This window comes from Bufo bufo, chromosome 1, assembly GCF_905171765.1.
Source record: "Bufo bufo chromosome 1, aBufBuf1.1, whole genome shotgun sequence".
Lineage (NCBI taxonomy): Eukaryota > Metazoa > Chordata > Amphibia > Anura > Bufonidae > Bufo > Bufo bufo.
In genome coordinates, this window is record NC_053389.1 from 607,285,384 (window position 1) to 607,313,360 (window position 27,977).

Below are 27,977 nucleotides of genomic sequence, written 5' to 3' on the forward strand. Positions count from 1 at the left end.
AAAGAGAAAAAAAACTTCTGATTCCAAAGCCTCTCTTTTTCCAGATTTTTGGGACAAACGGAGTTAAAAAAAAATCTGGTGGACGAGAAAGGAATTCCAGCCGGAATCAGTTTTCTATTACACTTAGGATCCACTTGTTCTGAGAAATGGACCCCCAGGCTGGGAAAAACAGACAGACAGTCTTCCTCCCACCTGACTTATGGCGTCACTGCAGTTTGTCTTTTGGTCTATTGTCCTGGGGTTTGAAAAAAAAAAAAAAAAAAAGAGATCTTTTAGGAAATTTTTCCCTCTGTCTCCTATCACTCTGTCTACCCCTTTGTCTTTCAAAACTGGCCTTGGGTTTACGAAAAAAATAAGTTTTCTGGGGAACCAGAAAACCCTTCTTTTTATCTCAGGCTCTCTAGGATGTCATCAAGAGAGGAACCAAACAACCTAGAACCTTCACATGGGAGAGAGCAAAGTCTAGACTTGGAACCTTGATCCCCTTTCCACATTTTTTTTTTTTTTTAAACTCGTTTTATTGAAGTTTAACAAGTAAGGCATGTCACAGTAGGACATAGCAGGGATAAATCCCACGCATGGGATACATTGACAGTATGATATATCTCTAGAATCTTACATCAGATATGAGAAGAAAAAAAAAAAAGAAAAGAAAAAAAAAAGATCCATTCTTGATCTGAGAAAGGTGATCAGCAGGTATAATGAAGCATTAATCCAGACCCCGAGGCCCGCACATTATTGTGCAGCAAACGTGTGAACAGTATCAGCCACAGAATACATGCATGCATTATGCAGAGTTAAAGGAGATCAGCACCACTCTCCCCACAGCCTATGAAACTTTTGTGGGCATTTTCTGTAAATAAATAAAAATAATTCCATGCTCACAGCGTGATTGACCAGTGATTTCCATTGACCTAGTGTGGGTGCTCTATCGGCCATCCACCTCAAGGCAATGGCTTTCCTAGCAAGGAATAGAGTCTCACTCAGGAATACCCTGTGATAATGTCCCCAAATCTTCTCATCTAATATACCCAGAACACAGACTTTAGGGCAAAGAGGTACTGCAGAGGGAACCATAGTTGTCAATATCTCAATCACTTCTCTCCAGAAGCCTTTTAAATACATGCAAACCCGCATGAGGTGCCAAAAGTCGGCATCCATGACATCTATTGTGTGGAAGTCTACCCATTTTGTGTAGCCTGGTGTGTGTAAAATAACTTCTGTGCAGAATAAACAGCTGAATCAGCCTATTGTTAATTGATGGAGAGACCCTCATCGGAGCCATTAAGGCTTCATTCCAATAATCAGCCGTCAGAGAAGGTATTGAGATTCTCCACTTTCCCTCGACGGCGAGAGGGTTCAACAACATGCGATTATTGAGCAGGTGTGTATAGAGCACAGAAATGATACCCCTCGGGCCCTGCGACTTTAGTATACCTATTAAAGGGTATTGTGAGATGTTTCGCCCTCTTTCCCCAAACTGAGCCTTTAGCGCGTGTTTCAGTTGCAAGTATCTAAAGAAAAAGTTACGAGGTAACTCAAATTTCTCCTGCATCTGTGAGAAGGAACGTAGAGTGTCCCCAACATATAGGTCTCGTAGGATAAGGACACCATGGGATTTCCATAAAGTCGCTCCTTCCAGTTCTCTCAGATGAGCAAACATGGGATTTTCCCATATTTAAATATAATCCGGGAGATCTCTGAATGATTGCATCTTAGCAGCACTCCCCACCCGGTGGGCTAATCTATGCAGAGGGAGAAGACGTGTAGGGACAAGACTTGGCTCTTCCAGTAAGGCCTCTTTCACACAGGCGAGATTTCCGCGCTGGTGCAATGCGTGAGGTGAACGCATTGCACCCGCATTGAATCCGGACCCATTCATTTCTATGGGGCTGTGCACATGAGCGGTGATTTTCACGCATCACTTTTGCATTACGTTAAAATCGCAGCATGTTCTTTATTGTGCGTTTTTCATAGAAGTGAATGGGGCAGCGTGAAAATCGCAAGCATCCGCAAGCAAGTGCGGATGCTGTGCGATTTTCACGCACGGTTGCTAGGAGACGATCGGGGTGGGGACCCGATCTTTATAATTTTCCCTTATAACATGGTTATAAGGGAAAATAATAGCATTCTGAACACAGAATGCATAGTACAATAGGGCTGGAGAGGTTAAAAGAAAATAAAAAAATAATTTAACTCACCTTAATCCACTTGTTCGCGCAGCCGGCATCTCTTCTGTCTTCTTCTTTGGGGAATAGGACTTTTGATGACATCACTGCGCTCATCACATGGTCCGTCACATAATCCATCACCATGGTAAAAGATCTTGTGATGAGCGCAGTGACGTCATCAAAGGTCCTATTCCTCAAAGAAGAAGACAGAGGAGATGCCAGCTGCGCGAACAAGTGGATTGAGTTAAAAAAAAAATATTATTTTTTTAACCCCTCCAGCCCTATTGTACTATGCATTCTGTATTCAGAATGCTATTATTTTCCCTTTATAACCATGTTATAAGGAGAAATAATACAATCTACACAACCTTGAACCCAAACCTGAACTTCTGTGAAGAAGTTCGGGTCTGGGTACCACATTCAGTTTTTTATCACGCGCGTGCAAAACACATCGCACCCGCGCGATAAAAACTGAACACAATCGCAGTCAAAACTGACTGCATTTGGGTACCTACTCGCGCGGGTTTGCCGCAATGCATCCGGACCTTATCCAGACACGCTTGTGTGAAAGAGGCCTAATGGCCATAGGGAGGACATATGTAAGTATTCCCTAAGATAATATTCTGCATTTGGTAATTCTAATGCTGATATCCAAGAAGATAAGAATTTCAGCTGACCAGCCAGGTAATATAAGAAAAAATCAGGCAGGGCAGCTCCCCCCTCTAGCTTAGATCTCTGCAGAACATTAAAGGGACACTGACAGGCCTTCTGAGCATAGTTAGCTCTTTATATGCCCCCCTAGGTCTTATAATAAGTTCCCAATTCATATAAGTATTATCCCTGTGCGCATTATAAAACGTTAAAAATAATCTTTATAATCACCTCTCCTTTCTGCCCAAGGGGCGTTCTTTGTGGCGCATTTGTGCCCAGCCGCGTCCCAACTGCCGGGTCCTTAGACACGCCCATCTCATTAGTATTCACTTGGCGCAATGTGATCCCGGCGAGCGAGGGTGCCGGGCGCATGATCTCCGAATGTCGGGGACTGAGAAATACCGCCCAGCGAAGTGAATACTAATGAGATGGGCGTGTCTAAGGACCCGGCAGTTGGGACGCGGCTGGGCACAAATGCGCCGCAAAGAACGCCCCTTGGGCAGAAAGGAGAGGTGATTATAAAGATTATTTTTAACGTTTTATAAAGCGCACAGGGATAATACTTATATGAATTGGGAACTTATTATAAGACCTAGGGGGGCATATAAAGAGCTAACTATGCTCAGAAGGCCTGTCAGTGTCCCTTTAAGGGAAATTTTCCGTCTAGCTTCTCCCCAGATAAAGTTAGCCACCAGTGCATAAATGTGACCAAAGAATCCCTGCAGTACCGGTGTGCATACATGTGCCAGTAGGCACATGTAGCTTTGGGCAAAAGAATCAATTTTAACCAGGTTTAATCTCCCCATGGTTGATAACGGTAGGAAATTCCACATTCTGAATTTATCAATAAACAGGGATTCCAGAGGTGCTATATTTAGGGAATGCGACAATTTGGGAACCCTAGGGATCACAATTCCCAGGTACATGAAGCGATCCACAACCGGTAAGTTACAGTATTGTTCCTATAGGGGCATAATTGCAGACTTCGTCCAATTTATGTGCAAGCCCGAGTACTCCCCAAATGTTCCTATTATTTCAATCGCTCTAGGGAGCGTAGTCTCAGGTTCATCCATAAAAAGAAGGAGATCATCTGCATATAATCCCACTTTATCTATTCTATCCCCTATGCCAACACCTATAAAGGCCTGAACCTGCCTAATTCTAAGGGCGAGATGTTCTATCGCTACAGCGAATAATAGCGGCGACAGGGGGCACCCTTGCCTAGTGCCTCTGTGAAGCTCAAAAGACTCTGAGACCCATTCACTAATATGTTTGCTTTAGGAAGTAGATACAGTATCTCTATCCATTTGATAAACTTGGGGCCGAAGCCAAAGCTCTATAACACTTCTATTAAATATGTCCACTCCACTGAGTCGAAAGCCTTGGCTGTATCCAGCGATGCCAGGGCCAAGTGCTTATCTCCTGCCCTACCTATCTGCGCGATGGCCTGCGCTCTCCTAATGTTATCAGATGACGATCTACCCGGTATAAATCCTGACTAAACTTTATGTACTATAGTGGCAATTACCTTGTTTAATCTGTTAGCCAGTAGCCTTGTAAGTATTTTATAATCTAAGTTCAGAAGCGAGATTGGTCTATATGACCCACACTCCAAAGGGTCTTTATCTGGCTTCAGGATCACCACTACAGTAGCGTCATACATGGACTGTGATAACTGGTGTCTTTGCTGAGTAGCTAGGTAAAATTTAAAAAGTTAGGGTCCCAGTACATCAACATATTTCCCTTTCCACGATTTAAGCCAAATAGCATGCCTTGCTGCGTTTGACATGGCAGCTGCTCTGGCAGAAAAAGGGACCACATCAGTAGAAGCGTCTGCAAGGAAATCTGCTGCCTTAGGCCCCTTTCACACGAGAGTGTCCGGATTAGGTCCGGATGCGTCCCGGGTGCATTTCGGCAAACGCGCGCGAGTAGGTACGCAATTGTAGTCAGTTTTGACTGCGATTACGTTCCGTTATTCAGTTTTTATCGCGCGGGTGCAATGCGTTTTGCACGCGTGTGATAAAAAACTGACTGTGGTACCCAGACCCGAACTTCTTCACAGAAGTTCAGGTTTGGGTTCGGTGTTGTGTAGATGTAATTATTTTCCCTTATAACATGGTTATAAGGGAAAATAATAGCATTCCTTAATACAGACTGCTTAGTACAAGGTCAATTGAGGGTTAAAAAATAAAAATAAAAATTAACTCACCTCCTCCAATTGATCGCGTAGCTGCCGGTCTCCTGTTCTTTCTTCAGGACCTGTCAAAGAACCTGTGGTGACGTCATCACATGGTCCAATCACATGGTCCATCACCACGGTCCTTTAGCCGGCAGCTCATGATTAAAGTAGTAAGAAGAGACCGGCTGCTACGCGATCAAGAGGAGGAGGTGAGTTAATTTTTATTTATTTTTTTTAACCCTCAATTGACCTTCTACTAAGCATTCTGTATTAAAGAATGGTATTATTTTCCCTTATAACCATGTTATAAGGGAAAATAATACAGTGAATAGACTTTCATCTTAGCAACCATGCGTGACAATCGCACCGCATCCCCACTTGCTTGCGGATGCTTGCGATTTTCACGCAGCCCCATTCACTTCTATGGGGCCTGCGTTGTGTTGAAAACGCACAATATAGAGCATGCTGTGATTTTCATGCAACGCACAAGTGATGCGTGAAAATGACCGCTCATGTGCACAGCCCCATAGAAATGAATGGTTCCGGATTCAGTGCGGGTGCAATGCGTTCCCCTCACGCATTGCACCAGCGCGGAAAACTTGCCCGTGTGAAAGGGGCCTTAAGGAAGGTAGGGAGGGAAGTTAGTAAATCCTCTGTAGGGGTTTTGTCTTTAATATGAGACCCTAGTAGTTGATCTAACCATAGCCTTAAGGATCTGGAGACCCAAGAGGCAGCAATGGCCGGCCTAAGACTTGTTGAGGCACATTCCCAGGCAAGTCTAAGATAAACATCTGCTTTTTTATCAAAAGGATCTCCTAAACAGCCTAAATCATCAAAAGGAAGAGACGATTTCTTGGCTATTTTAGCTACAGGGGCATCTATGGTAGGAGCTCTGTCCCATACACCAGCCACTGACTCTTCAAATGCATATTTTTGAATTCGGTATAAAAAGTTTCCTGTAAGGGTTTTTCCATTCTTTTCTAATCAGTGCTTTCCATGTTATGAACGGGAAAAACTCTGACGTTTTGGGCCGAGACCCTCAAACACCTGGTCAGTAATAGTTTTAGGCTGTTTTACATTCTCTAATTGCATAGTGGTTTTAACGGCTTTTAACAAAGGCTCGGTATCTTCCGGTGGGAATAGCGCCTTCCCTGCTGAATCCTCAGCTGAAGAGAAGAATTCTGAAGATAAGACCTGGCCGGATTCTATGTCCTCATCCTCCCCAGAAAAATCTGAATCAGAGTCCATATTATAGGTACACCTTTCTGGTGACTTCAGACGGCTCAGACCGAAGGACTTAATGGAAGACTTAACTTCAGACCATACCAAGCCCTTAATGCTTTTAGATAAGCTATGGGATTCTTCCATAACTAACTTGTCTATACAAGCTTGACATAGTGGTTTAACGTGTAGAAAAATGGAGGCTGCAGCACTCGTGGTAAAGTTTTGTCAATCCCGGTCTTTATTGCACCAAATTGTATATACAAGTACAGTGGCACCCCTCTTCACTCTCCCAGATTACCACGTTTCGAACTATTCAGTTCTTAGTCATAATCCACTGTGTCAATTTTGCTGTGGGTTTATGTAGGATGGACTCCCATCAGCCCCAGAAAAAGGGGAGGAGGGGAGCGCAATCCTACAATCAGCCACACAGCAGAGACCTGTTCAAACATAGTAGAAAGTATACACCCATGTGAAATAAAGTGTTTTAAAATCACTAAAATAAGTTCCCATGGATCGGTTTAGAAAGATTAATGATATGGCTGAAAATAATGAGACACAAGAAAAAATGAAGTAGATAAAAAATGATGAATTAAATACATTGTGTAAAAATATATATAATCAGCCATTTTTCTCATCAGTATATTGCAACAAGTTGCACTATAGGAGTTTGATCCCTGAAGCTGTCATGTGCAGACATAGTTGTACAGTTCTTCCTGTTTCATTAACAAATTTTCATCATGCAAAATCATATCAGTAAATCGCATGGTGAGAATGCAGCTTGAGGGAACAAAACCCATACGAGCTTGATCCCTGAAGCTGTCATGTGCAGACATAGTTGTACAGATCTTAATGTTTCATTAGCAGATGAGGTCCAATACCGGGCTTGTGAGCCTCGAGGGTTCCAAGGGATCGGCACGTCTGGCGTCACCTGATTCCGACATGCAAGTGGAAAACTCCAGATCCTGCACAGCACTGTGTGCAGACCAAGGCTGGCTGGTCCCTCCTGCTGCCAACTTGTAACGCGCCTCGGCTCCTTTTAACTCTAGGCCCAAATACGCCTAATCCATGTAAGAAGGTGCCCTTCCCCCTTCCGGCCAGCAGTGCCAGGAATGACCGCCTGCGTAGAGCGCATCAGAAGCGCACGCCGCCATTTTGGAAGCGAGACGACGGCCACCGCACCACTATGGACTAGGAGCTGCCTGAACACGGCCACAGCGGCTCCCTAATGAGGCTTGGGAAGAGGCAGGAAGCAGGGCAGACTTAGGCAACGGCTCCCAAAGAGACTTACGCCGCCAGGAATAGGTCCCATTACGATATTGTAGACTCGGACCTTCCCCAGCCCCCAGAGGTGAGAACCAAGTAAGAAAGGAGCAATAGCTCCTCAGGTACCTCCTATGGTGGGGGTGTGAACCATTTTATCTCTTCAGGTTTCTTATCCTAGATGGGAGGTCCTAGTCGCATGGGTGCCGTCATGGGTAAGGGGAAAAAAAAAAATCACAGCATGTTCTATATGTTTTTCACGCAGCTGTATCTCCATAGAAGTTAATGGGGCTTCCGTAAAAAAAAAATTGATGTAATGCATTTTTTACTGATGGCTGCTAGGAGATGTAGATTGCGTGCAGAAAAACTGAAGAATAACAAAAAAAAGTGACTGCACTTGCGTGCAAAACCATCACTGAACAGATTCTGACACAATCTGTGTCTCTTGTGTGATAGAGGCCCAAGTGTTGCATTTTCATATAGCACCTCCACAGGGGGAAATAAAGCATTATGGAGTTCTCACCGACATCAATAGACTGTACATGTTATGCCTAGATGTGCCAAGTCCCCCAAAGAGATAAGCTTTACGAATGTCCCACACTTTCATAAAAGAAAACAGCAAGGATTAGACTCATAAAACATAACGTTTAATAAGATTACCCCTATAAAAACTTTATAGTACCACTACCACAAAACATCCAGAGCCTCATACAGTAAGCAGGTCTTACCATGAAACTTAGTCCACATGTAAAAACTCTTAGGCCCCTTTCACACGGGCGAGTTTTTCGCGCAGGTGCAATGCGTGAGGTGAACGCATTGCACCCGCACTGAATCCTGACCCATTCATTTCAATGGGGTTGTGTACATGAGCAATGTTTCTCACGCATCACTTGTGCGTTGCGTGAAAATCGCAGCATGTTCTATATTCTATAGAAGTGAATGGGGCTGCGTGAAAATCGCATTGCATACGCTAGCAAGATTTTCACAGATGGTTGCTAAGGAGATGATGTGAATAAATAGGGATGAGCGCAGTAACTTCAGTGCAGGTCCTACTGAATGAAGATAGAAGGTTCTTCTATCTTCATTCAGCAGGACCTGCGATGACGTCAGTGCAGATACTTTTGCAGGTTCTGCAAGAAGAAGAAAGAAGACACTAAGGGCTACGCGATCAAGTGGATGAGGTGAGTAATTTTTTAAAATTATTTCTTAACCCTCAGTGAAGAAGAAGTCCGGGTTCGGGTCTGGGTACCAACATTCAGTTTGTTATCACTCGCGTGCAAAACACATTAAAACGCTTAGCACTTGCTCGGAAAAAAACTGAAGAACGCAATCGCAGACAAAACTGACTCAAATTGCGTGCGCACTCGCGCAGGTTTCCCGCAACGCATCCTGACCTCTTCCATGATGCCCGTGTAAAAGGAGCCTTAAAAAAGCAGTCCAGGAATTTTTTTTTGCCTATATTGTGCATTATAGGCCATTATTAAAGAGTAAGATAGAGGCTCTTGTGTATGCAGTGTCTAGAGGTTTTACTTAATGTGCAATTTGTGGGTTATCCGTCATGTTGATTCCTTCTTCCCCTCAGATATGGTTTTCCCCAAAAAATCAGACATTTCCCATCATGCCTGGCTTTCCAGAGACAGGGGGGACGGAGTCTCACCACACTGCATTTCCCTGATGGCAGCCATGAGAGATCAGTGACACACAGCTTGTGTCCCTTCACACTGCAGGGTCTTCATGTACTCCTATGTGATGCAGTTTCAGCCTGTCTCCCCTCTCTGCCCTGTCAGCTCTTACATGCAGGGGGCAGGGAGACCAGTGTGAAGCTACATATAGAACTACACTGGAGAGTCAGCACATACAGATGGCATAGACAGGAAGTGTGAGTAAGGAGTTCTATATAACTGCAGCTAATCCCTGTATACACTCACCTATTATATATCTGCACTCCTGATTCTTTAGATAGAGGAGACATTATATTTTCTACAGAATACAGAGGAGTGGTGGGAAGGGGGGGGGGGGGGGGGGGGAGGGGCCTGAATGCTGCCAGGAGGGATTTGAGGGAGTTCACAGGAAGTAATTAGAAAGACCGAGTCCCTGTTTACACATTAGGGCAAGCTCTGGACTGCTGGTCAGACTTGAGATCACATGACCAGGTTCCCATGATGAAAAAGTTCAAAACGTATGGATGTAACTGAGTAAGGGCTCATGCACATGAACGTATATTCCTTCCGTGTCCATTCCGGTTTTTTTTTGCGGACTGTATACGGAACCATTCATTTCAATGGGTCTGCAAAAAAATACAGAAGTTACTCTGTGGGCATTCCGTTTCCGTATTTCCATTCCGCAAAAAAATAGAACATGTCCTATTATTGTCCACATTACAGACAAGGATAGTACTGTTCTATCAGGGGCCAGCTGTTCTGTTCCGCAAAATACGGAATGCACATGGACGTCATCCGTATATTTTGCGGATCAGTTTTTTGCGGACCGCAAAATACATACGGTCGTGTGCATGAGCCTTTAGGGTGAAACAAAGTACACTTCTAGAATACTGCTGGTCAGTTAGTAATATATGCTAAATAAAAAAAACGCACAATATAGAGCATGCTGTGATTTTCATGCAACGCACAAGTGATGCGTGAAAATGACCGCTCATGTGCACAGCCCCATAGAAATGAATGGTTCCGGATTCAGTGCGGGTGCAATGCGTTCCCCTCACGCATTGCACCAGCGCGGAAAACTTGCCCGTGTGAAAGGGGCCTTAAGGAAGGTAGGGAGGGAAGTTAGTAAATCCTCTGTAGGGGTTTTGTCTTTAATATGAGACCCTAGTAGTTGATCTAACCATAGCCTTAAGGATCTGGAGACCCAAGAGGCAGCAATGGCCGGCCTAAGACTTGTTGAGGCACATTCCCAGGCAAGTCTAAGATAAACATCTGCTTTTTTATCAAAAGGATCTCCTAAACAGCCTAAATCATCAAAAGGAAGAGACGATTTCTTGGCTATTTTAGCTACAGGGGCATCTATGGTAGGAGCTCTGTCCCATACACCAGCCACTGACTCTTCAAATGCATATTTTTGAATTCGGTATAAAAAGTTTCCTGTAAGGGTTTTTCCATTCTTTTCTAATCAGTGCTTTCCATGTTATGAACGGGAAAAACTTTGACGTTTTGGGCCGAGACCCTCAAACACCTGGTCAGTAATAGTTTTAGGCTGTTTTACATTCTCTAATTGCATAGTGGTTTTAACGGCTTTTAACAAAGGCTCGGTATCTTCCGGTGGGAATAGCGCCTTCCCTGCTGAATCCTCAGCTGAAGAGAAGAATTCTGAAGATAAGACCTGGCCGGATTCTATGTCCTCATCCTCCCCAGAAAAATCTGAATCAGAGTCCATATTATAGGTACACCTTTCTGGTGACTTCAGACGGCTCAGACCGAAGGACTTAATGGAAGACTTAACTTCAGACCATACCAAGCCCTTAATGCTTTTAGATAAGCTATGGGATTCTTCCATAACTAACTTGTCTATACAAGCTTGACATAGTGGTTTAACGTGTAGAAAAATGGAGGCTGCAGCACTCGTGGTAAAGTTTTGTCAATCCCGGTCTTTATTGCACCAAATTGTATATACAAGTACAGTGGCACCCCTCTTCACTCTCCCAGATTACCACGTTTCGAACTATTCAGTTCTTAGTCATAATCCACTGTGTCAATTTTGCTGTGGGTTTATGTAGGATGGACTCCCATCAGCCCCAGAAAAAGGGGAGGAGGGGAGCGCAATCCTACAATCAGCCACACAGCAGAGACCTGTTCAAACATAGTAGAAAGTATACACCCATGTGAAATAAAGTGTTTTAAAATCACTAAAATAAGTTCCCATGGATCGGTTTAGAAAGATTAATGATATGGCTGAAAATAATGAGACACAAGAAAAAATGAAGTAGATAAAAAATGATGAATTAAATACATTGTGTAAAAATATATATAATCAGCCATTTTTCTCATCAGTATATTGCAACAAGTTGCACTATAGGAGTTTGATCCCTGAAGCTGTCATGTGCAGACATAGTTGTACAGTTCTTCCTGTTTCATTAACAAATTTTCATCATGCGAAATCATATCAGTAAATCGCATGGTGAGAATGCAGCTTGAGGGAACAAAACCCATACGAGCTTGATCCCTGAAGCTGTCATGTGCAGACATAGTTGTACAGATCTTAATGTTTCATTAGCAGATGAGGTCCAATACCGGGCTTGTGAGCCTCGAGGGTTCCAAGGGATCGGCACGTCTGGCGTCACCTGATTCTGACATGCAAGTGGAAAACTCCAGATCCTGCAAAGCACTGTGTGCAGACCAAGGCTGGCTGGTCCCTCCTGCTGCCAACTTGTAACGCGCCTCGGCTCCTTTTAACTCTAGGCCCAAATACGCCTAATCCATGTAAGAAGGTGCCCTTCCCCCTTCCGGCCAGCAGTGCCAGGAATGACCGCCTGCGTAGAGCGCATCAGAAGCGCACGCCGCCATTTTGGAAGCGAGACGACGGCCACCGCACCACTATGGACTAGGAGCTGCCTGAACACGGCCACAGCGGCTCCCTAATGAGGCTTGGGAAGAGGCAGGAAGCAGGGCAGACTTAGGCAACGGCTCCCAAAGAGACTTACGCCGCCAGGAATAGGTCCCATTACGATATTGTAGACTCGGACCTTCCCCAGCCCCCAGAGGTGAGAACCAAGTAAGAAAGGAGCAATAGCTCCTCAGGTACCTCCTATGGTGGGGGTGTGAACCATTTTATCTCTTCAGGTTTCTTATCCTAGATGGGAGGTCCTAGTCGCATGGGTGCCGTCATGGGTAAGGGGAAAAAAAAAAATCACAGCATGTTCTATATGTTTTTCACGCAGCTGTATCTCCATAGAAGTTAATGGGGCTTCCGTAAAAAAAAAATTGATGTAATGCATTTTTTACTGATGGCTGCTAGGAGATGTAGATTGCGTGCAGAAAAACTGAAGAATAACAAAAAAAAGTGACTGCACTTGCGTGCAAAACCATCACTGAACAGATTCTGACACAATCTGTGTCTCTTGTGTGATAGAGGCCCAAGTGTTGCATTTTCATATAGCACCTCCACAGGGGGAAATAAAGCATTATGGAGTTCTCACCGACATCAATAGACTGTACATGTTATGCCTAGATGTGCCAAGTCCCCCAAAGAGATAAGCTTTACGAATGTCCCACACTTTCATAAAAGAAAACAGCAAGGATTAGACTCATAAAACATAACGTTTAATAAGATTACCCCTATAAAAACTTTATAGTACCACTACCACAAAACATCCAGAGCCTCATACAGTAAGCAGGTCTTACCATGAAACTTAGTCCACATGTAAAAACTCTTAGGCCCCTTTCACACGGGCGAGTTTTTCGCGCAGGTGCAATGCGTGAGGTGAACGCATTGCACCCGCACTGAATCCTGACCCATTCATTTCAATGGGGTTGTGTACATGAGCAATGTTTCTCACGCATCACTTGTGCGTTGCGTGAAAATCGCAGCATGTTCTATATTCTATAGAAGTGAATGGGGCTGCGTGAAAATCGCATTGCATACGCTAGCAAGATTTTCACAGATGGTTGCTAAGGAGATGATGTGAATAAATAGGGATGAGCGCAGTAACTTCAGTGCAGGTCCTACTGAATGAAGATAGAAGGTTCTTCTATCTTCATTCAGCAGGACCTGCGATGACGTCAGTGCAGATACTTTTGCAGGTTCTGCAAGAAGAAGAAAGAAGACACTAAGGGCTACGCGATCAAGTGGATGAGGTGAGTAATTTTTTAAAATTATTTCTTAACCCTCAGTGAAGAAGAAGTCCGGGTTCGGGTCTGGGTACCAACATTCAGTTTGTTATCACTCGCGTGCAAAACACATTAAAACGCTTAGCACTTGCTCGGAAAAAAACTGAAGAACGCAATCGCAGACAAAACTGACTCAAATTGCGTGCGCACTCGCGCAGGTTTCCCGCAACGCATCCTGACCTCTTCCATGATGCCCGTGTAAAAGGAGCCTTAAAAAAGCAGTCCAGGAATTTTTTTTTGCCTATATTGTGCATTATAGGCCATTATTAAAGAGTAAGATAGAGGCTCTTGTGTATGCAGTGTCTAGAGGTTTTACTTAATGTGCAATTTGTGGGTTATCCGTCATGTTGATTCCTTCTTCCCCTCAGATATGGTTTTCCCCAAAAAATCAGACATTTCCCATCATGCCTGGCTTTCCAGAGACAGGGGGGACGGAGTCTCACCACACTGCATTTCCCTGATGGCAGCCATGAGAGATCAGTGACACACAGCTTGTGTCCCTTCACACTGCAGGGTCTTCATGTACTCCTATGTGATGCAGTTTCAGCCTGTCTCCCCTCTCTGCCCTGTCAGCTCTTACATGCAGGGGGCAGGGAGACCAGTGTGAAGCTACATATAGAACTACACTGGAGAGTCAGCACATACAGATGGCATAGACAGGAAGTGTGAGTAAGGAGTTCTATATAACTGCAGCTAATCCCTGTATACACTCACCTATTATATATCTGCACTCCTGATTCTTTAGATAGAGGAGACATTATATTTTCTACAGAATACAGAGGAGTGGTGGGAAGGGGGGGGGAAGGGGGGGGAAAGGGGCCTGAATGCTGCCAGGAGGGATTTGAGGGAGTTCACAGGAAGTAATTAGAAAGACCGAGTCCCTGTTTACACATTAGGGCAAGCTCTGGACTGCTGGTCAGACTTGAGATCACATGACCAGGTTCCCATGATGAAAAAGTTCAAAACGTATGGATGTAACTGAGTTAGGGCTCATGCACATGAACGTATATTCCTTCCATGTCCATTCCGTTTTTTTTTTGCGGACTGTATACGGAACCATTCATTTCAATGGGTCTGCAAAAAAATACAGAAGTTACTCTGTGGGCATTCCGTTTCCGTATTTCCATTCCGCAAAAAAATAGAACATGTCCTATTATTGTCCACATTACAGACAAGGATAGTACTGTTCTATCAGGGGCCAGCTGTTCTGTTCCGCAAAATACGGAATGCACATGGACGTCATCCGTATATTTTGCGGATCAGTTTTTTGCGGACCGCAAAATACATACGGTCGTGTGCATGAGCCTTTAGGGTGAAACAAAGTACACTTCTAGAATACTGCTGGTCAGTTAGTAATATATGCTAAATAAAAAAAATAAAAAAATGTGTTTCTTGTTTCTCCAGAGTGTGGGCCTTCCATATTTAACTCTGCAAGGATGGTTCTGAACGCTCTTACTGGAGTGACAGCTGGGATCCATATTGAGAAGGCAGAGACCGTTATTTACAGTCCCTGCCTTCCAACAATGCTGTATACACAGCTCTCAGTAAGTGCTTGTATACTGACCAGGCAGCGGCAATGCTGCTTCCATCTGCAGTCCTAGCAATTACAGTCTCTTGGGAGTGCACGAGTCTCTGGGCCTTCGAAAACCCATTAACTCTCTAGTGCATGTCAGAAGGCTTTTTTTTTTTTTTACCTTTTCTCAGATAAAAAACAAAACAAAACAAAACAAAAAAGGCATAAAAAGCCCCATGTATTATTGAAAAATTAGGAAAAAGGAAAAAATTATTTAAATAAGTCTCCGCCTAGCATAGTGAAGAGAAGCCTGGTAAGTCACCGGCAGTAAACAGACCTTGTGCTGTGTGATGCAGTGCAAGGGCAAGGGGGACCATCAGAGCAAGTAAATGCTCCGATGCTACACTCTTATGTAGTAAAAGAATAAAGAATAGTTTATATCTGGGTTCGGCCCTGAACCCGGACAACCCCTTTAACATGCCGATCATCCTGGAACATCATAACTTCTAGTATTTAAGAAGCCTGCTCACCTGCATACACGGAATTCTTATCTACTCCTAGACCATGGTCTCCAACAATGTAAACTTTTCTTCCCTTCTGCTCCAAGTGTTCCTTCAGCTCTAATGCTCTACGACTCTTTCCGCTGCAAGGGAATCCGCACATCACAACAAGTGGCATTGTTGGAACCAGCCTGCTGGAATAAACACATCAAGCTATCAGAGCACAGAAGATGGCCAACAGTCAGGTTCTATGTACATCATGTTTAGGCCGTACAGCCGAGGTGTACAAATCATCCATCTCAAACCTGAACATACTTTTCCTTAATGTTTCCAGTAAACGGCTCAGTGTAGTTTTTTTTTGTGTGCAGAGCTTACAGGCTTAGGGCTCATGCACACGAACGTATTTTCTTTCCGTGTCTGTTCCGTTTTTTTTGCGGACCATATGCGTAACCATTCATTTCAATGGGTCCGCAAAAAAAAACAAAAAACGGAAGTTACTCCGTATCTCTGTTCTGCAAAAAAATAGAACATGTCCTATTATTGTCCGCATTACGGACAAGGATAGGGCTGTTCTATTAGGGCCCAGCTGTTCCGTTCCGCTAAATACGGAATTTAATCCAAAAAACATAGACCCTAAAAGTGACCCAGGGTTATTCAAAAGTACTTAGTACGAAGTACAGCAAAATATGGAACACACAAACGTCTTCCGTATTTTTTGCGGATTTTTTTTGTGGAGCGCAAAATACATACGGTTGTGTGCATGAGCCCCAAGGCTGAGTTCACACTTCAGTTACTTAGTCAGTTAGTTTGATCAGTTATTGTGAGCCAAAACCAGTACTGACATACAAAGAGGAAAGCCTACAGAAATCAAACAAAATCTGCAACAAAAACCGCATAAAATCACAATAAAGTGCGGATCTATGTGTTTTTATGCAACTGTGGTGCAGATTTTCTGTGTGGAGTCTCACAGTGGAATACAGTACCAGCAAAGTCTATGAGATTAGACAAATCTCATCTACACTTTGCTTTTTTCTTCCAAGTGAAAACTGACCTGTCATGCGGATTTTGAGATCTGCAGCATGTCACTTGTTTGTGTGGTTCTTTTGTAGGAGTTTCACCTTTTTCATTGGAAGGGTGAAATCTGCATCAAATCGCAAAGTAACACATGCGGATTTGGTGCAGAAACACACCGAAATTCGTGCTGTGGCCTTAAATGGGTTTTCTGAGATTTTTTTTATTGATGACCTGTCCTATGGATTGTTCATTAGCTTCAGACACCTGGGACCCCCACTGATCAGCTATTTGAGAAGGCTGCGGTGCTCCCAGTAGCGCCACAGCCTTCTCGCAGCTTAGCCTCGGCCATGTGACATCAAATTCATTGGTCACATGGCCTAGGCACATATGAAGTGAATGGGACTGAGCTGCTATACCATGAGAGCCGAAACACTACTGCAAGCGCCAGTGCCTTCCCAAACAGCTGATCGGCCTAGGTCCCGGGTCTCAGACCCCCATCGATCAGATCCTAAAGACCGATCCAGAGGGTCATCGGTTAAAAGAAATCTCAGAAAACCCCTTTAAAGGAAACGTATGGGGAAAAAAAAAACTGTTATCTGCCAGTTAAAACCAGATAGTAACACATCTCCTTTTTTCTAATCTGCCCGTTAGGGCGAGAGCGGCCCGAGGTATGCCGGGCTTGATTCCTGTTCATAGCAACCAATGACGCCGTGCGCTCCTGCTCTGAACAGGAATCCAGCCCGGCATACCACGGACCGCTCTCGGCCTTAGGCCTCATGCACACGACCGTTGTGTGCACCCGTGGCCGTTGTGCCGTTTTCCGTTTTTTTTTGCGGACCCATTGACTTTCAGGTCATGTCACTTACCAGTAGGAGGAGCTCCCGGCCGGACCTGTCACTTACCAGTAGGAGGAGCTCCCGGCCGGACGCAGAGATCGCAGCTCGCAGGTAAGTGTAAGGCCGATTCATTGGCCTGTATTTGTGGGAGGGGCATGGCTGCCTACTTCAACGGCCGGCACCCTCCCACAAATCGTACGAGGTGCAGAGTTTCGCAGGAAGCGTGCACTCGTACCTGGCATTTTTCTCCAGCAGGCAGGTAAGTGGAGTCCGGTCGGCTGGCCTCTAAGTGAGTGGGGGCCACGCTCCGGACCGCATCGCTTCTTCCTTCCAGGCGGGGGGCGGACCGTAACGGAGGGCAGGCTCCCTCATCCACTACGTTCTGGCAGTCATTTCCCGGGGGGGGGGGGGGGGGGGGGGAGCGAGCCGCGGCTGTGACTGCGCTCCCCTCCTCCCCCGTCCACAGGGCTCCCGAACACTGCCCTCCTCCGGCGGGGGGGGGGGCGGAGCCACGACGGTGGCAGCGCTACCCTCCTTCCCCGCTCGGAGGTTCCACAATGGTTCTCATTACTAGCGGGGGGCGGGGCCCGTGGTGGAGAGGGCCCCCCTCCCTCCTCTGATCTGGCCAGCGTCGCACTGCTTCCCCACGTGGTGGGCGGGCTCAGCCGGCGGTGGGTCGGCCCCCAAAGGAAGGGGGGCACCCCCGCACTGGGCGCCCTGCCAGGGAGCAAGTGCGGCGCCACGTGGCTTACGTTTTGTCCGATAAAGGGGTGGGGCCGAGCCACATAAGGCCTCCCCCCTGTCCCTACTCAATGCCAGGGGGCTGCGCCGTTTCCCCACGCGGTGGGTGTGCCCAGCCGGAGGTGGGTCGGCCCCTCAAACGAAGGGGGGCACCCCCGCACTGGACACACTGCCAGGGAGCGGTAAGGCCCCCCACGCGGCACGTCCTCAAATTGGTGAAGGGTGGGGGGCCGTGTCACATAAGGCCTCCCCTCTGTCTCTACTCAATGCCAGGGGGCTGCGCCGTTTCCCCACGCGGTGGGTGGGCCCAGCCGGCGGTGGGTTGGCCCCTCGAGCAAGGGGGGCACCCCTGCACTGGGCACCCTGCCAGGGAGCGGCACGACCCCCCACGCGGCAACATCCATTAAACCGATGCGGCGGGGCCCGCGTTGATTCGGGGGGCCCCCCTACACCGGTTCAGGCCAGAGGGCTGCGCTACTCCCCACGCGGTAGAAGTGCTCAGCCGGCAGGTGGGTCGGCCCTGGGCGAAGGAGGGCACCCCCGCACTGGGCACTCTACCAGGGAGCCGCGTTGCCCTCCACGTGGCTCAAGTACCGTGTTGGTGTGGGGCGGAGGCAATTGCGCAAGGGAGTCCCCCCATTCGGGTCCACGGTACCAGGGAGCTCCGCGCTCCCCACGCGGTTATCGTGGAGGGATACGGGGGACGCATTGGCCACGCTCCGCATCTTCACTAAAGTCTGGCACGGGCCGCCGTGCCGCTTAGATAGGTAGGGATCCGTGACAACACCAGGAACGGTCGGGGGGGAACATGTTAGCCAGCGACTAAACCCCTTTCTACCGGTCGCCTGCAGCTTACAGCTCACGTCCAGTCATTTCATGTTTTACCTGCACGGTTCCGTATGGCAGGCACGATCCACAGTTGACACCTTCATTGTTTTGCTTCCAGGGTCCAAATTTTAGTCTTGATCTCATTCCGTGATTGTGGCCTGTCGGTAAGGTAGTAGGGGCACACGTTGGGGAGGGGAAAGGAAGTGCCCACGAGTGGGTTGTGTGTCTCACGCACTGTTTCACGTCTAGGCTGTGCTGTTTCACAAGCTTTCTGCGGTGGTCAGTATAGATTTCTGAGTAGGTAAGTACATCATATCTCCCCTGTGTGCTATTTCTGGGTGGCGGTTCTTGGCCACTCCCTCACGGTCCTTCTGGTGTTAGTGTGCGTAGCTACACGGGGGTAGTGCACCTTTCCTTACTTTGCTAAGCAGTTTCACGGATGCTGGTGGTCGTCCAGTTTAGCCGGTCACTTACGTTACTGTTTTCACAGCTGTGATGTCACACGCATCAGACATCGTCAAGGCGTCTGTGGACGAGAACGCAGCAGGAATGTCAGAGGGGAGCAGTATACCGTCCCTACGTGCATGGACCATTCCCAAGCTCATGTCGGAGCTAACGAAGAAGGGCGTCCCTTTCCCGGCTTCCGCCAGGAAGGCAGAGTTGTATCGACTGTGGAAAGACTCTTTAGTGCCCAGTTGTGACGATCCCCCTATGACCACGGTGCAAGCGTCACTTGCTCAGTTGCACGTCATGCTGAACAGTCTGACATCGGCGATCACTTCAATACAGGCGAGGTTGGAATTAATCGAGTCTCACGGCTCGGTCGTTCCGGTTTCTGCCCCTGAGGTCCCGGTCGCTACCACCTCTGCGGTAGGGGATACCCGTACTGTCCAACCCATCCCCAACGGGGCTCCATCTCATTTTCGTCCCGATCAGCATTAGGAAAGACATCCTTGAGGGTAGGGATGTTAACCTCGCTTCGTTGCTGATAGCCTCCAGAGACTTGTCTGACAACAAAGTTACAGCTTGCGGGGAAGTCTCGGTGGTGCTGAGAGGCCATGACCACAGGCTTAACCGCAAGCTAACCATCCCGGAATTCGTCTTGTCGTTTAACCTTTTCAGGGATGTCGTATGTTCTGCCAGGCCGGACAGGAGGGAGGAACTCGATCTGTACCTCTTTCGGGTTACAGAGTTGGGTTACAAGTATGGAGGAAATTCGTTTTACGACTATCATTGTTCGTTTTCAGCCAAAGCAGCAGCTGCGCTTTCCCAGTTCCAACATGTGACAGATTGGTCCAACCAGATACAGAGCTGTTCTGCAGGCACTTTGCAGGCCTGAAAGCTCCCTCCTGTTCCGCCTGTCAGTCCATCTTCCACTCCGTAGAGTGGTGCCACAAGTCAGCCGCCAGTACTTCATCGTACCCTTCCAGCTCATCAGCTGGGCCACTCGATGTTTTCAGACCCCCCCAGCTCCATGGACAAGCTAGGCCGGCCCATTGTTCAGCCAGGTAGGGCCCAGATCTGTAACAATTACGCATCTTGTAATTTCGGGCAGTGCTGTCTGTTGCACATCTGCACCAACTGTTTTAGGGCCCTTCCCAGAGTCGCGTGCTCATTAAAATCGGTAAAAATAACATGAGTGTGGTCAATACCAGCTGCTTACAGGAATTCTTGCGAGGTCACCACAATCCAGGGTTCGTGCAGTTCCTGGTCTCAGGGTTTCTCGAGGGCTTCCACACAGGGTTAGTCACGACTCCAGAATTCACGTATGAGTGCAAGAACCTTCAGTCTGCCCAGAGGAATCCCAATTCTGTAGACACACTGATAGAGTCCGAATTGGACAAAGGTTTCCTGATCCGTCTGGGCATTGAACTAGACTCACAGGACAGGTTAGCCAGATTACCTTCGGACAAATTGGTGAGAATCAGAGAAGTCATCCATAGATTTGCAGTCACGACCGTGGTCACTGAGGCCGATTTGCAGTCACTACTGGGCATGTTAAATTTCGCCATGCGCATCATTCCGCAGGGCAGATCGTTCATATCCCGCCTGTTGGCGCTCCTGGCCACGGCCCCGGAGCAGGACAGCCCAGTGTGTCTGGATAGTCGGGCCTTAGCTGATCCGCACATGTGGGACCAATTTCTTTGTCAATGGAATGGGGTGTCCTTGTTCATTCCTGAGTTATCGTGTCAATCTCCTGTAGTCTTCTCAGAGGCGGCTGCGAGCTCAGGTTTTGCCGCTATTTTTGGCACCCACTGGGTCGCAGGCGAATGGTCTGCCGAGGTGGGACAGATCCCAGGTTTCCTCCACACCTCGGCACTGTTCGAGCTGTACCCCATTGTGGTAGCTGCCCACATATGGGGCAATCATTGGGTAAATCGGTCTGTTTGTTCGTGTCTGACAATACAGCAGTGGTAGACATTGTAAACAGTGGGTCGTCTAAATCATCCCATGTCATGTGTCTCTTAAGACGATTAGTGCAACTCTCCCTACATTACCATTTTCATGTCCATAGTGCGCATGTGCCAGGTTCACAAAAACGTGGCTGCTGATGCCTTATCGAGGGCTAATTTCTCCCTCTTCTTGCAGGTCATGCCAGAGGCAGATGTAGCGGGCGCTACCGTCCCTCCTCACGAATCCTTAATCAAGCCTACGCCTTGATATCCAAGTCCCTTTCCCCTAACACCACCAGGGCATATAACACCGGGTGGAAGGCGTTTTGCAAGTTTCAGAGGGAATGTCCTCAGGGGGGATCCAGTTTTGTAGGTTACATCCTGGCTTTCATTGGCTACTGCCACTCAGAACTCAAGCTCTCCCACAATACGGTGAGGTCATACTTGTCGGGAGTGCAACGTTTCCTCTCCATCAGTCATCGAGAAAGGGCGTCGGTGTTCTCCATGCATACCGTCAAAGCCGCACTTAAGGGTTTGAGCAAATGCGGGCCCCAAGGCCAAGTGCGTAGGCAGGCTGTCACCGGGCTCCTTTTCCGTAGACTGTCTGATGTCCTGGATAGAAATCCTTTTGGGGTTCTACCCAGCCTGGTGCTCAAATCCGCCATCTATCTAGCTTTCTATGGCTTCTTGAGGCCTGGGGAGTTCACTTGTTCTCCCAGCGGCAGCAGGTTTCTCACAGTCGGCCAGCTGGTCCAAAACGCCGAAAGTTACGTGCTGCTGCTGAGGACGTCTAAAACATCACAGGTGGGCCCCCCAGTCCCGGTGTCCTATTTCCCTAGGTCTCATCAGTGGTGCCCCGTCACAGTTCTCCGTCAGCTACTATCAGCCTTGCCGGGGTCCGGCCCAAGCAGTCCACTGTTGCCCTTCGGGGTGGCACCACTCACCACCCATCAGTTCGTGTCCCACGTACGCTCCCTAGTGGCCAACTTGGGTGGCGACCCCACCTCGATCTCGGGACATTCATTCCGCATAGGGGCAGCATCCGCGGCCTCCAAGAACCAGGTGCCAGCGCATATCATTCAGAAATTAGGACGTTGGCGCTCCACGTGTTTTAACCGTTACATACCTCACCCCGAAATTGAAATGTCAATGGCTTTCCAGAGTCTGGTTCTGTAATTACGTTGTAATAAATTACTCCTGCCAATCGGTATGCCTTTTTGCCCTCTTTCAGGCGTCCCTCCACGACGCGGTTGCGGCACAACTCTAACCGCTTAAGAGTAGGATATTTTAGGTAGGACTCGGTACGTTCTTGGTTGCCACGACCACAAGTGTAAGGCCGATTCATTGGCCTGTATTTGTGGGAGGGGCATGGCTGCCTACTTCAACGGCCGGCACCCTCCCACAAATCGTACGAGGTGCAGAGTTTCCCCCTCCCGCCCACCCCTTTCACCTGTTACTCTCAAAGGGGATGCCCTCTTTCAGGCGTCCCTCCACGACGCGGTTGCGGCACAACTCTAACCGCTTAAGAGTAGGATATCTCAGGTAGGACTCGGTACGTTCTTGGTTGCCACGACCACAAGTATAATGGTTCTACAAATTGCTAAGTAACCATTGCAACCGGGACTGCAGTAGCGTCCTGGTTGCCATGGTTACCGATCGGAGCCCCAGCGATTAAACTGAGACTCCGATCGGTACACTCCGCTGCCACCAATGATAGGGGGGAGATTTTAATTAGGAGGGGGAGGGAGGGGAGAAGGCCCACTGGCCACCAACGAGTTAACTACAGGGGAGGGGGGGGGGCCCTCTGGCCACCAATGAGTTAACTACAGGGGAGGGGGGGGGCCCACTGGCCACCAATGAGTTAACTACAGGGGAGGGGGGGGGTGGCCACACTGGCCACCAATGTGTTAACTACAGGGGGGGGGGGGGGGGGGCTGCCCCCTGCTGCCTGGCAGCACCTGCCAGGCAGCAGGGGGCAGTCATGTAGGGATCGACCGATATTGATTTTTTAGGGCCGATACCGATAACTTGTCAACTTTCAGGCCGATAGCCGATAATTTATACCGATATTCTGGGTATTTTTATTTTTGAGAAAAAAAAAATTTTCCTACACAAATCTGATGAAAATTTATATGTTTATTGTTAACGTGTATTATTTATTTATTTATTTTTAATCTTTTTCATTTATACTTAATATTTTTGTGGGTTTTTTTTACTAACTTTCAGCCCCCTTAGGGACTAGAACCCTTGTCCCATTCACCCTGATAAATCTCTATCAGGGTGAATAGGAGCTCACACTGTCCCTGCTGCTCTGTGCTTTGTGCACACAGCAGCATGGAGCTGAACATGGCAGTCAGGGCTTCAATAGCGTCCTGGCTGCCATGGTAACCGATTGGAGCCCCAGGATTACACTGCTGGGGCTCCGATCGGAGGAGCAGGGGAGAGGGGATCCTGTGGCCACTGCCACCAATGATTAATACTGGGGGGGTGGGCTTGGGTGGGGGGGGCGCACTGCGCCACCAACGTTTTCACTATTGGGATGGGGGGCGCACTGCGCCACCAATGATTAATACTAGGGGGCTTGGGGGGGGCGCACTGGAGGTGGGAGCTGGCTGCAGAATCACATAGCCGGCTCCCGACCTCTATGAGCGGTAGCTGCGATCCGCGGCACCTAAGGGGTTAACTACCGCGGACCGCAGCTGCCGTTCATAGAGGTCGGGAGCCGGCTATGTGATTCTGCAGCCAGCTCCCGCCTCCTGTATATGAATTAATGAAAGACTCATCTTCATTGGTGGCGCAGCGGCCACAGCCCCGCCCCTCCTCTTGTCTCCTCTCCTGCCATTGGCGGCGGCGGCAGCAGCAGCACAGGGGGAGAAGACACGGCTTCCTTCTCCCCTGTGCTGCAGAGGGAACACAGAACGCGCTGAGAGCAGCGCGTTCTGTGTTCCCAATACGTTATCGGAATATCGGCAAAATAGATGCCGATACCGATAACGTTCAAAATCCTCAATATCGGCCGATAATATCGGTAAAACCGATAATCGGTCGATCCCTACAGTCATGTACACAGTTCTTTTAGTATATTCTAACCTGAAGCGTCCCCATCACCATGGGAACGCCTCTGTGTTAGAATATACTGTCGGATTTGAGTTTCACGATGTAACTCAAATCCGACAGTATATTCTAACATAGAGGCGTTCCCATGGTGATGGGGAAGCTTCAAGTTAAAATATACCATCGGATTGGAGAAAACTCCGATCCGATGGTATATTAACTCCTTACTTTACATTGAAAGTCAATGGGGGACGGATCCGTTTGAAATTGCACCATATTGTGTCAATGTCAAACGGATCCGTCCCCATTGACTTGCATTGTAATTCAGGACGGATCAGTTTGGCTCCGCACGGCCAGGCGGACACCAAAACAACTTTTTTTTCATGTCCGTGGATCCTCCAAAAATCAAGGAAGACCCACGGACGAAAAAACGGTCACGGATCACGGAAAAACAGGACCCCGTTTTGCGGACCGTGAAAATATACTGCAGATTTATTTCTTCTATTTCCTGAGCATTAATATATGGAGGCGGCCATCTTGTCTGAGCTGTTCTTAACAGCATTTACAAAAGCATTAAAAAAATTGCTTTACGGCAGCCCCATGGGCCACAGACACAATGGTCAGGAGGAGACCTCATTGACTTCTATGGGAGAGTTATCTAGACATGATCTGTGCAGAGGTCAGAAGAAGAGATAAGCTCTGACAATCACCTATTGTGAGTGGTGGATCCTGCGTTATCTGTACACAGAACTGATATCATTACACACAGGATTAGGGTCCATTCACACGTCCGCAATTTCGTTCCGCATTTTGCGGAACGGAATTGCGGACCCATTCATTTCTATGGGGTAGCACGATGTGCTGCCCGGATCCGGAATTGCGGATCCGCACTTCCGGGTCTGCAATTTCGATCCCGAAAAATATAGAACATGTCCTATTCTTGTCCGCAATTGCGGACAAGATTAGGCATTTTCTATTAAGTGCCGGCGATGTGCGGTCCGCAAAATGCGGAACGTACATCGCCGATGTCCGTGTTTTGCGGATCCGCAAAACACACACGGACGTGTGAATGGACCCTTAGAATGAAAGATAGATAAACAGATAACTGCAATAAAATGATCTTTAAAGACTTGCTAGCTGTCTGCAGTAAGGGTACAGAGGGGTGTTACCAGTTGGGGGGGTGTACCTGCACAGTCTGACAATGGCAGCACTGACTGAATAGAGTGAGAATGTGCAGGTAAACACCCCCAACTGGTTACCACCCCTCTGTACCCTTACTGCAGACTGCTAGCAATTCATTTGTAACTTCTAGTAGAAATAATAAAGAAATGACACAACACAGAACCATAAGAATAGATGTTCCAGAATTGTTATTACATGGGGAATGCAGGAAGCTATTAAAACAGGAATGTCAGGAGCGATGACAGGTCCTCATTAACCACCTCAGCCCCTATAGCTTAAACACCCTTAATGACCAGGCCACTTTTTACACTTCTGACCTACACTACTTTCACCGTTTATTGCTCGGTCATGCAACTTACCACCCAAATGAATTTTACCTCCTTTTCTTCTCACTAATAGAGCTTTCATTTGGTGGTATTTCATTGCTGCTGACATTTTTACTTTTTTTGCAATTAATCGAAATTTAACGATTTTTTTGCAAAAAAATGACATTTTTCACTTTCAGTTGTAAAATTTTGCAAAAAAAACGACATCCATATATAAATTTTTCTCTAAATTTATTGTTCTACATGTCTTTGATAAAAAAAAAAAATGGTTTGGGTAAAAGTTATAGCGTTTACAAACTATGGTACAAAAATGTGAATTTCCGCTTTTTGAAGCAGCTCTGACTTTCTGAGCACCTGTCATGTTTCCTGAGCTTCTACAATGGCCAGACAGTACAAACACCCCACAAATGACCCCATTTCTGAAAGTAGACACCCTAAGGTATTCGCTGATGGGCATAGTGAGTTCATAGAACTTTTTATTTTTTGTCACAAGTCAGCGGAAAATGATGTTTTTTTTTCTTACAAAGTCTCATATTCCACTAACTTGTGACAAAAAATAAAAACTTCTATAAACTCACTATGCCCATCAGCAAATACCTTGGGGTGTCTTCTTTCCAAAATGGGGTCACTTGTGGGGTAGTTATACTGCCCTGGCATTCTAGGGGCCCAAATGTGTGGTAAGTAGTTTGAAATCAAAATCTGTAAAAAATGGCCGGTGAAATCCGAAATGTGCTCTTTGGAATGTGGGCCCCTTTGCCCACCTAGGCTGCAAAAAAGTGTCACACATGTGGTATCTCCGTACTCAGGAGAAGTTGGGCAATGTGTTTTGGGGTGTCTTTTTACATATGCTCATGCTGGGTGAGAGAAATATCTCGGCAAAAGACAACTTTTCCCATTTTTTATACAAAGTTGGCATTTGACCAAGATATTTATCTCACCTAGCATGGGTATATGTAAAATGACACCCCAAAACACATTGCCCAACTTCTCCTGAGTACGGCGATACCAGATGTGTGACACTTTTTTGCAGCCTAGATGCGCAAAGGGGCCCACATTCCTTTTATGAGGGCATTTTTAGACATTTGGATCCCAGACTTCTTCTCACGCTTTAGGGCCCCTAGAATGCCAGTGCAGTATAAATACCCCACATGTGACCCCATTTTGGAAAGAAGACACCCCAAGGTATTCAATGAGGGGCATGACGAGTTCAGAGAAATTTATTTTTTTGGCACAAGTTAGCGGAAATTGATATAATTTTTTTTTTCTCACAAAGTCTCCCTTTCCGCTAACTTGGGAAAAAAATTTCAATCTTTCATGGACTCAATATGCCCCTCACGGAATACCTTGGGGTGTCTTCTTTCCGAAATTGGGTCACATGTGGGGTATATATACTGCCCTGGCATTCTAGGGGCCCTAAAGCGTGAGAAGAAGTCTGGAATATAAATGTCTAAAAAATTTTACGCATTTGGATTCCGTGAGGGATATGGTGAGTTCATGTGAGATTTTATTTTTTGACACAAGTTAGTGGAATATGAGACTTTTGTACTTTTGTAAGAAAAAAAAAAAATTATTTCCGCTAACTTGGGCCAAAAAAATGTCTGAATGGAGCCTTACAGGGGGGTGATCAATGACACCCCCTGTCATTGATCACCCCCCTGTCATTGATCACCCCCCTATAAGGCTCCATTCAGATGTCCGTATGTGTTTTGCAGATCCGATCCATGTATCAGTGGATCCGTAAAAATCATACGGACATCTGAATGCAGCCTTACAGGGGGGGGATCAATGACAGGGGGGGGGATCAATGACAGGGGGGGGATCAGGGAGTCTATATGGGGTGATCACCCCCGTCATTGATCACCCCCCTGTAAGGCTCCATTCAGACGTCCGTATGCGTTTTGTGGATCCGATCCATCTATCAGTGGATCCGTAAAAATAATACGAACATCTGAATAGAGCATTACAGGAGGGTGATCAATGACAGGGGGGTGATCAGGGAGTCTATATGGGGTGATCAGGGGTTCATAAGGGGTTAATAAGTGACAGGGGGGGTGTAGTGTAGTGGTGTTTGGTGCTACTTTACTGAGCTACCTGTGTCCTCTGGTGGTCGATCCAAACAAAAGGGACCACCAGAGGACCAGGTAGCAGGTATATTAGACGCTGTTATCAAAACAGCGTCTAATATACCTGTTAGGGGGTTAAAAAAAAATCACATCTCCAGCCTGCCAGCGAACGATCGCCGCTGGCAGGCTGGAGATCCACTCG

At 47.0% G+C, this 27,977-nt stretch overlaps 1 protein-coding gene and 1 long non-coding RNA gene across 6 annotated transcripts in view; one reads left to right on the plus strand and one right to left on the minus strand.

Moving 5' to 3' along the window:
- KTI12 (KTI12 chromatin associated homolog) overlaps positions 1 to 27,977 on the minus strand; it is a 99,339-nt gene that overhangs the window by 69,660 nt on the left and 1,702 nt on the right. For 3 of the 5 annotated variants that reach the window (XM_040413619.1, XM_040413617.1, XM_040413621.1), the window contains exon 2: positions 15,369 to 15,529. In XM_040413619.1, the coding sequence (XP_040269553.1) occupies positions 15,369 to 15,516 (148 nt within the window). In that variant the 5' untranslated portion in view covers positions 15,517 to 15,529. Of the gene's footprint in view, positions 1 to 15,368; positions 15,533 to 27,977 lie in introns of all 5 variants that reach the window. The other 2 variants (XM_040413620.1, XM_040413618.1) reach the window with 1 other exon arrangement.
- Positions 1 to 27,977, plus strand: part of LOC120985598 — a 241,685-nt gene that overhangs the window by 16,743 nt on the left and 196,965 nt on the right. The window lies entirely within an intron of this gene.